General features: G+C 26.9%; 1 protein-coding gene across 1 annotated transcript; it reads left to right on the top strand.

The window, feature by feature from the left end:
* The first annotated feature begins 7,496 nt into the window (after nucleotides 1-7,496).
* LOC100817672 (18.1 kDa class I heat shock protein) lies at nucleotides 7,497-8,172 on the top strand. Its single transcript, XM_014775234.2, has one exon. The coding sequence runs from the start codon at nucleotides 7,554-7,556 to the stop codon at nucleotides 8,025-8,027; it is 474 nt and encodes a 157-aa protein (XP_014630720.1). The 5' UTR covers nucleotides 7,497-7,553; the 3' UTR covers nucleotides 8,028-8,172.
* Nucleotides 8,173-9,982: the final 1,810 nt, after the last annotated feature.

The raw sequence follows: 9,982 nt of genomic DNA, 5'->3' as shown, positions 1-9,982 counted from the left end.
ACAACCTAGCCTATTTCGCTAATAGTCTAATACCACCAGCGAAACCCACTGCTGTCGTGCCTGATGGGTGTCTGTTTCGCCAACTCATGCTTGTTTCGCCAACCCGGCTGGCGAAATGTCATATTGTCCCTGCCACGCCATGTTTCGCTTATAGTAATGGCGGAAAGCTTTAAAAAATAGACCATTTAGTAATTACTTTCAAAACAAATCCAATTCCAAAAAAAATTTGTAAAACTGACTCGGGTCAATTTGTCCCATGTAAGTTTCTAATATTTAACACATTCTTTTTAAAAAAATACTGCTAGTTTAAATTATATGATAATACACTTTATTATATTATTTCTACTTAATTTAGTAGTAAATATGTATACACATAAATATTATTATAGATTATTTAAGAATTTTTAAGTTATTACATTTTTTAGAAAAAGAAGTTTTATTACTCATTTTTAAATGTCATGAGGAAAATTAGTTTACATTACTTTGTAAAAGAAAGTAATGTCCTATTAAAAATATTAAACTATATTAACTTTAAAAAATTGGTTAATAATAAAAAAAATACTTCTCATACAAACAAAATAAAATAGACTTGTTTTCTTACAAATTAAATAAATTTAAAGCTGTATTAATTTTGGCATTTAATTAAAGATAATCATACGTCTAAGGACAACATAGGATGTTAACACTTTTCCTACCCAGAGTAGATTCTCAAACTCGAATTTGGTTCCCAAGACCATTTATTTAAAAAAAAATAAAAAAATCTGACGTTTTCCTTTAAAAAACATAAGTGGCATCTCATCTATTTTTAAACTTTGTTTTTTTTTTGTTTTGTCATCCGCTATGACCCTAGTTCCATTAAAGATACTAAGATTATATTTCACAAGTTATTTCAACTAATCTTTAATTTTTTTTACTAATTGAAAAACTTGTTTGTTGATTGTTGGATAAACAAGTTTCTTTTAATAATTTTTAATATTTTTAAAAATTTAATTTGAAATAACATTTTTTAAAATGTTAGGTTCTGTATTTTTATATTTTCTTTTCTTTTTATCTTTAAAATAATTAATAAATTTCCTTTTACATATTATTAATAAATAGAACTTTAAAAAAAATTATATTAGACAATTTATTTTAACTATTACACTAATTAATATAATAAAAGTATAATGTCTACTTAATTATATTTTTATACTTCATTTTAACCATGATTAAAAATAGTTTATAAGATTAATAGTAGAATACATATGAAAAAAAATATAATAATTGAAATTAAAAATGCAATAAAAATAATTTATCTAAAAATTATAAGAGTTTAAAATTAATAAAAAAAAACTAAATTATAACATTTCAAAATATATTTTTATCCATAAAATAAAATTAAAATTTATATAAAAATATCATATAAAGATATATATTTTTGTCATTTTACATTTTAATTTCAGTTACATCAACAATTAATTTTATCAAATATTTATGATTAAGCTAACTTTAAAAATTTTAATTACTAACTAAATTTTTAACCAGCTACTTTTGAATTAGTTTTATTTAACATAACACTAGAGAAACTTTCTTGACTCAGTTGAATGTGTATCAACAATTGTGTCAAAATTTTCAATTAGCTGTACACTTTGACCACGTCTTTATGACTGTTTATTTTGTTTTCCATGACATTCATTAATAAGTAGCTAGCAGATATAGTAACTATTGTTTAGGAAGTTTGTTTGCTGCTTTTAAAATTTCTTTCTGTCACAAAATTTATATTTACGCGTATTATTGTTCAATGAAATTAGAGTGTTCCTCATCGTTCGTTTAGTTTTGTGAATTACGTTTATTTTACCAACACAAGTAGTCATTGGAGTATATGGGCTTAGTAGGGGACATATTGGCTTTGGACAGTATGTGCTATTTTTGGGAGAGGTGTATGAGCTACATATTCCTGCTCCATCGTAAGCAAATCATTCACAGAGACTTTTTCATATACAAAATGTAAATTAAAGCATGAAGTTAAAAGAAAAAAAAAAGACTTAATCGTATTTTTTATTTTCAACTTTTAAATTTTTAATAAATTTTACTTCCATTAAATTAATGTGGTGCATTTTAACTTCAATTTTTAAGAAATTTGTGATCGTTTATCTTCTGTCATTTATTTATTAATAAGTACAAAAGTAGGGATAAATTTTGTCAAAAAAAATAAAAAAAAATTAAGAATACAATTTGCCATAAAAAATTGGGTGCAAAATTTTTAAAAAAATGAGAGTAAAAAGTGTAAATATATTACCAGTACAAATGATAAGGTAAAATTTGTAATTTTGTTAGAAGTTGAGGATAAATGACGTCAAATTTGCCAAATATTAAAAAATTAAAAATAAAAATGTAATTAAACCAAGAAAAAAAACTTACAACCATATTTTAGAACATCTGTTTATTTTTTAGTAGGCATGGCCACTCCTTAACACAAAGAGGAACCGCCCCTGAGCGTAACCCTTGTGACAAAGACCAGTGTGGCAGTGTGGATAAGGCTGAGTATGGTTCACTCCAAAACAAGAATCTAACTACGGACATGAATATAAGCTATATAGATAGAGAATCCACGCCATAAAAATTCGATAATTATTATGCTCAATGTCTTATCAATTTGGATATAGATTCACTTCTTTTCGATTAAAAAATTATTTTTTATCTTCTAAAACAAATATGGCGATGATTTGTATATCTTTAATTTTTTTATCAATAAATATTAATTTGTTAAGTGAACTATTTATAAAAATTCCTTACGATCCTAAGTGAACTATTCTTCTACATCAAAAATAGTATTTACAAACGGCAACGGCATAGTATTCTGATATGGACTTCGAGCAATGCAGCCGTTAATTTAGAAAAAAAACTTAAATATATTTTTATTTCTTACAATTTAGTAGTATTATGCTTTTTGTCCTTACAGTAATAGTTTTTTATTTTAGTCTTTATAAATTATGTTTTTTTTTATTTTGGAGCAATTTATATAATATTTTCAACAATGAAAAAAGTAAAAACCGTTTTAAGAATAAAAAAATAAAAAAGACATAATTTATATGAAGTAAAAAAATTTAAGGATGAAAAAAATTATTAAATTATACGAACTAAAAAAAATATTTAAAGCTTTAAAAAACATGAGGAATTTTATTCTTATAACTCTTTCCCATAAGTACAAGAATAAGGAAGAAATAAATGTATAATAAAATAGGTAATGTGATACATAGAAGGATGAAAAGAAAAAAAATTGAAAAAAAGAAAGTATTACAAAAAGTACGAATAAAATTAAGATAACCCCAAATAATGGAGAAAAAGCATTCTTGATAACAATTCACTTCCATCACAAGAAAAAAGATCTGATACCGTGGACTGATCAAACGCATATTTGAAAAAGAAAAAGAATAGTTATATTTTGATTTCAGTTTATGGCCAAAAATTGACGGTACAAAATGTATGAAGAGAGTTTAGTTTAATTAATTAAACAGAATATACCAATATTGTAAACTTTAGTATGGTGTTCAGTTTGTACGGATAAAAAAACAATACAAAATTTGAAGCTAAATAATAATAGCTCTTATGTCAAAAGCAAAATAGGCATGATTTTTTAACGAAATTGACGGGAATCCAAACACAAAATAAATTTTAGTCAATACTCAGACAAAAGTATAAAAGTATACATATTAAAACAATCTCTTTATTATTTTATTATAATGTTTTCTAGTATATATACTAGAAAACATTATAATAAAATAATAAAGAGATTTTTTTAATATGATAAGTAGAACAATTGATTATTATCTCTTTTTAAGGAACCGATCGTTATTAGTAGTGTATTTCTCTTTTCTTAAAGAAAATGTAATTCGATCTCTTACGTACTTCAAGATAATTGATTTTATGTATTTATTGCATAAATCGACTGATATAAAATGATTTAACTCTATTTTTACTTTTGAGATGAGTTAAGCATTCTAATAATAAGTATCAATAAAGGAGTTTTTTTAAAAGAAAAAATAATAATAATTGATATTATATTTTTTATTTTTATCAAAAAATTTAGGGTAAATAGTCACTTTTGTCTCTCAAGGTGTAATTTGTTGACAAATGCGTCCCTGAGAGATGAAAATAAAAAATTTAATTTTAGAAAGTGTAAAAAGTGCGACAAATATATCTAGTCGTTAACTTTCATCTGTCACCGTTAATAAAGCCTACGTGACACGGAAGGACAAATTTGTCACTGAATATTAACGTAGTCGTCTCAAATTGTCAGCATAGAAACATATTTGTCATAATATTTTTAAATTTTTCGTCTTTTCATTCGACTGACAAATGCATCCTTGAAAGATAAAAATGCAAAATTTAGTCTCCGAAAATATAAAAAGTGTGACAAATATATCCGGACGTTAATAATGAATTGTTAGGAGAAAAATTAAGGAAAAAGGGATAAAAAATAATAAAATACAACTTAAGATTTGAACTCTTATACTTTGATTATCTATCTATTTATCCATCTATCAAGTTGTTAATTAATTTTTTAATTAATAAACATAACTAATTATTTTCCAAAATAAAATAAATTTCTTTAGTTTTATGATAAAAAAATTGAGTTACCATTTAAAAAAAATAAAAGCCTTTTATTTCTTAAATTTTTTTGTCTCTTCAATTAATTATTAATCTTTATTACGTACTCTGTCATAGTATGTCAAATAGAATGCAACACTGTTGTAGTCCCTAAATTAGTTAGAGATACAACTCTACGTCTCAAAGGAAAAAATAAACCTCTGTATTATTTTTTTTTGTTTTAAAGTAGTTTGAACATTAATATATTTTTTATTTGAGTTTTTTGTTTGTTAGTAATAGTTTTTATTTCATTCATATTATGTATAATAAGTATTGTCCCGAGTGGAAGCACATAAGGTTTATCCTAGGGATTCTTTCATATTTGAGGTATATATATACATTTTATTGATTAAGGAAAAAAAAATTATAATTCCACTTCAGCTTTATTTAGTTTAAATTTTGTGAGACTTTTTTTCAAAAAAAATAGTTGATTAAATTCTTTTTCTAAAATAAATAAATATATAAATTTGGTCTCACGAGCGATTGTGTTTTTTTACTCAAAACTCTCGATATATTATTTTCAATATAAATATAAGGATACTTAAGTTGGAATTGGGATATAGAATAATTTTAAAGATTAAAAGTGAGAAATTTAATAGAAATTTGATAAAATTATAAGATATAAGATAAATTTTTTAACACAAAGATTAAGGTTTACAAGAAATCAAAATAATAAAATATATATATTAAAAGACAATTTAAAAAATATATTGCATAAGTACTGAAACGAATAGGAGCATAAATTACAAACACATAATAATAATAATAATAATAATAATAATAATAATAATAATAATAATAATAATAATATTCACAATCTATTATTAACGTCTGATATATTTGTGCACTTTTTATACTTTCGGGACTAAATTTTACATTTCATCTTTGAGGACGCATTTGTCAGGAGTGGGAAGACGAAAAGTCAAAAAAATATTATGACAAATATGCCTTTATGCTAACAATTAGTGATGACCACGTTGTCAATCATTTCAGTGACAAATTTGTTCATTTCAGTGACAAATTTGTCCCTTCGTGCCACGTAGACTATTTTATTAACGGTGACGGATGGAAGTTAACAGTCGGATATATTTGTCACACTTTTTACATTTTCAGAGACTAAATTTTATATTTTTATCTTTCAGAATCGCATTTTTCAACGAATTACACATTGAGACAAAAATGATTATTTAATACTCACATCTTATTGAACTAAAGTGAATTAGACACCCCTTGTTATTTGATATTATATAAAGATATTCATGATATTATTAGTCTTTCAAACCGAACTAAATATCCTTATTATTTGATATTATATAAAGATATTCATGATATATATTAATCTTTCAAACTGAATTAAACATCCTTCTTATTTCATATTATATAGAGATGTCTATCATATCATTAGTCTTTCGAATTGAATTAAGAGTGTGTTTGGATAGGGTAATTTAACTAGGTAATGTATTTTTTACAGGGAAATAAATTCTTTTTTATTAAAAGTAATGTTTGGATATTTTAGTAAAAGAATTCAAAATTTTAGAATTTTAAAAGATTTTAGTTAGTTGAAAGAATAGAATTTCAAATTCTATCTTCAAGAGAATGAATTTCAAATTCTCAAAAACAAATTATTTCCATACTTCGACGCCAAAATCTCTGCCGACGAGCTCGACAACGTGCTCCAATGGAAGAGAGAATTGAAGATGATGTTTGTTTGCTCACCGTGCAAGGATCAATCTCAAAGAACTTGGCAGTGTAGGATTTCATGTGAATCTCCCAAGCTTCTCGCATTTGCTCTATCCTAGACGAAGGTGCATCTACAGAAGCAGCAGCAACAACAAGAACAGTTGACTAATGAGAATGAAAGGTAGAAGAAGAAGAAGAAGAAGAAGAAGGGAGTACCAATTCCAATGTAGTGGCCAATTTGAGCGTCGACCCATTTATCAGCGTCGACATCTCCACAGTACAAGCCGCACACCTTGAATGAATGAGAGTGAGAATAAGAATGGGGAAAGGAATAAGTGAATTAAATGGGAAAAAGCTACGACAGACCATGGCGTAGGGGTGAGCGAAGATGTTGATGAGAGCCATTTTGGCGAAATCATAGAGGCACTGCTGTGTAGATTGACTCATTCTTCCTCACCGCCAATAATCCTTCGTCTTCTTCACACTTCAACCTCAACTATGGATTCCACACACCGACACTGATGGCTGCGTCAACTTCGAGGAGTTCAAGACGATGATGACGACCTCCAAGAATCGCGGCGGTGCCACCAGTGGCTCCGTCCATTAGCTTCGTCGTTTTTGTTCTCATGTGCGGACGCATTGGAAACGGATAGTTTTTACTTTTAATAAAGTAATCCAAACATAAAATTTTAAAAATAAAAAAATTTAAATTAAAGCATTTGAAATTCTCAAAATTTAAAATTCTTTAAAATTTTAAATTGTCTCATCCAAACACACTTTAAAAATCCTTATTATTTGATATAATATAGAGACTTTAAAAATCCTTATTATTTGATATAATATAGAGATATGTATGATATTAAAAATCCTTATTATTTGATATAATATAGAGATATGTATGATATCATTAGTTTATTAGTCTTTCAAACGAATAACACGCCGCCTAGCATTACCAATATTCCAATCCATTTTATTTACAACAATGTTCCTCCACGTGTCCAATTTTTTAGCATAAAGTGGATTCCTGCCTTGTAATAATGTACAAAACTCTATGATATGACGCACCACATCATGACTTCATAAAATTCCTTTTACATACATCATCAACAATAGTAGAGCCCTTGACAAAAAAAAAAAAGGTATAGCCCCTTTAAGATCTTATAAATAGATGGAAGTGCTTCACATCCCTTGTACAAACCAAGACCAACACACCCAATTAAGCCCTTAACACCCACCAAACAAACATGCCATTCCTTCCAAGTAGCTTATTTGGTCCCCAATATGACCACCCTCCCCATCACTACATTGCAAAACCATTCCAAACCCACCCTACTCCTCCAAATCACTACATTGCAAAACCATTGCAATTTGGACCCACCCAAAAAACATTTCACTTACCAATTTCAGGAGGGACATCACCAATTGTTGTCAATGCATACGTGGAATGGAAGGAGACCCCTACAGCACACGTGTACAAGGCACACGTTCCGGGGCTTAGGCACAATGAAGTGAGGGTAGAAGTGGAAAATGGGAGAGAGCTATGCATCATTGGTGAAAAGTGGGTGGAGAGGGAAACAAGGAATGGGAGGGGGCAACTTTTGGAGCGTGCTAGAGGCAGATTCATTCAAACCTTGATGCTACCCGAAAATTCCAACGTTCATCGTATGAAGGCTTATATGGAAAATGGTGCGCTTGTTATTAATGTTCCCAAGTACTAATAATACTAAGTGGTGAATATTGACACTCCCCTGGTGGTGTAGTGTAAAATATATGAAATAAGAGTAAATACTACTATGTGCCGTTGCCGTGGTACTATTCGGAAGAAACACGGTTATATGAATAATAAATAACTTAGGTACTTAATCTGTTCTTGATTATAAGTATACAAAAACAGACATATTTTATACTTATTAGGAACATTAGTTAATTTCATTAAATTGTGTTATTTTTAATTAAAAAAAATAAACATGTTTCATAAATTATCATTTAATGAAACAAAGGTAAAAAGGATTTTAGCCTTATTAAATGAAAAGTATTTTAGAGAATCTTATTAAATAAGATATAAATAAGTGAAATTTAATTATATTTGAAAATAAAAATAACATATTTTTACTGCTTATAATCAAAACCGGATGGAGTATGTAATATGTTCTATGGTTTCATGCCTTGGGCTAACCCATGTTTAATACCAATGAAATATGGCACCTATATGTAGTATGTAATCGAGTTTGAGGGATTATTATACTCTCTTCAAACACTTTAATTATGAGGAATATGAAATTGGTAGACTAATTGTAGCCATATTGGAACTTGAGGGTTCCTATGAGTAAACTTGAAGTTTTTTTAAAAAAAATAAAAATAAAAATAAAAACTTTAAGGCAGAGATATGAATTTCTTTTGAAGTAATGACTAATGAGGCATACACACACACGGAAGAGTTTTGTTTAGGGTAAATAATTATTTTTTTATCTTGAATGTGTAATTTACTGACAAATGTGTCCCTAAGAGATAAAAATATAAAATTTAATCCTTGAAAGTGTAAAAAGTGCGACAAATACATTTGACCGTTTCATCCGTCACCATTAATAAAATAACATACATGACACATATGGACAACTTTTTCACTAAAATGATTGTTAATGTGATCATCTCTAATTGTCAGCATTTGAGCATATTTGTCATATAATATTTTCTTGACTTTTTGTCTTCTCACTCCACTGACCAATGCATCCCTAAAAGATGAAAATACAAAATTTAGTTCCCAAAAGTGTAAAAAATGCGACAAATATATCCCGACTATATTTTAGATATGGGATATGGGATATATTTATCTTTTATTTATAGTAGATTGTGACTAATTATTATAATTTGAAAAATTTTATAATGATTGGTACACTGTTACAATGTTTATTTTGGTAAACTGATACAATGTTTATTTTAGATAATTTATATTCTGACAAATAAATTATGATTGATAATCAATATTATCATTATTATTATGTTTTTTCATATATATTTGCCAATATATTTTTAAAATGATTATTATAATGTTATGTTCGTAATGATAAAAAATGACAAAAATTTATCTTAAAATTATATTTTACTCTTAATAAATTTAGGTTTAATAAAAAAAATTACTGACATTTTCGTCTAATAATAGTAACTTATTGACATTTTGGTCCAATGAAGCGTTCTGACATTTAGGTTCAAAACAAATTACGGGCGTTTTTCTCCAATAAAAAATATTGACATTTTTCATCAAACAAAAAATTATTGACATTTAAATCCAAGAATGATATTTTATTGACATTTTTATCCAATTTAGTCCGCATGAACATGTTGACAATTATTTTAGTAACAAATTTGTTTGTGTCGCGTAGGTTATTTTATTAAGGATGACGGATCAAAGTTAACAGTCGAATATATTTATCACATTTTTTACACTTTTGGTGATTAAATTTTGCATTTTCATCTTTTAAGGATACATTTACATTTGTGAGCCAATTATACCTTCAAAGACAAAAGTGGTTATTTATCCTTTTGTTTATGATCAAATTACATTGAAATTGACCATTTGGAGAAAAAACTCATTAATGATCTCTCAAAATAAAATAAAATAAAATAAAAGCAAACATTAATGACCTCTCCATTGTGTAGAAGGGAGAAAATGTCT

This window comes from Glycine max, chromosome 3 (genome assembly GCF_000004515.6).
Source record: "Glycine max cultivar Williams 82 chromosome 3, Glycine_max_v4.0, whole genome shotgun sequence".
NCBI lineage: Eukaryota > Viridiplantae > Streptophyta > Magnoliopsida > Fabales > Fabaceae > Glycine > Glycine max.
This window is presented reverse-complemented; position numbering and strand designations above follow the sequence as displayed.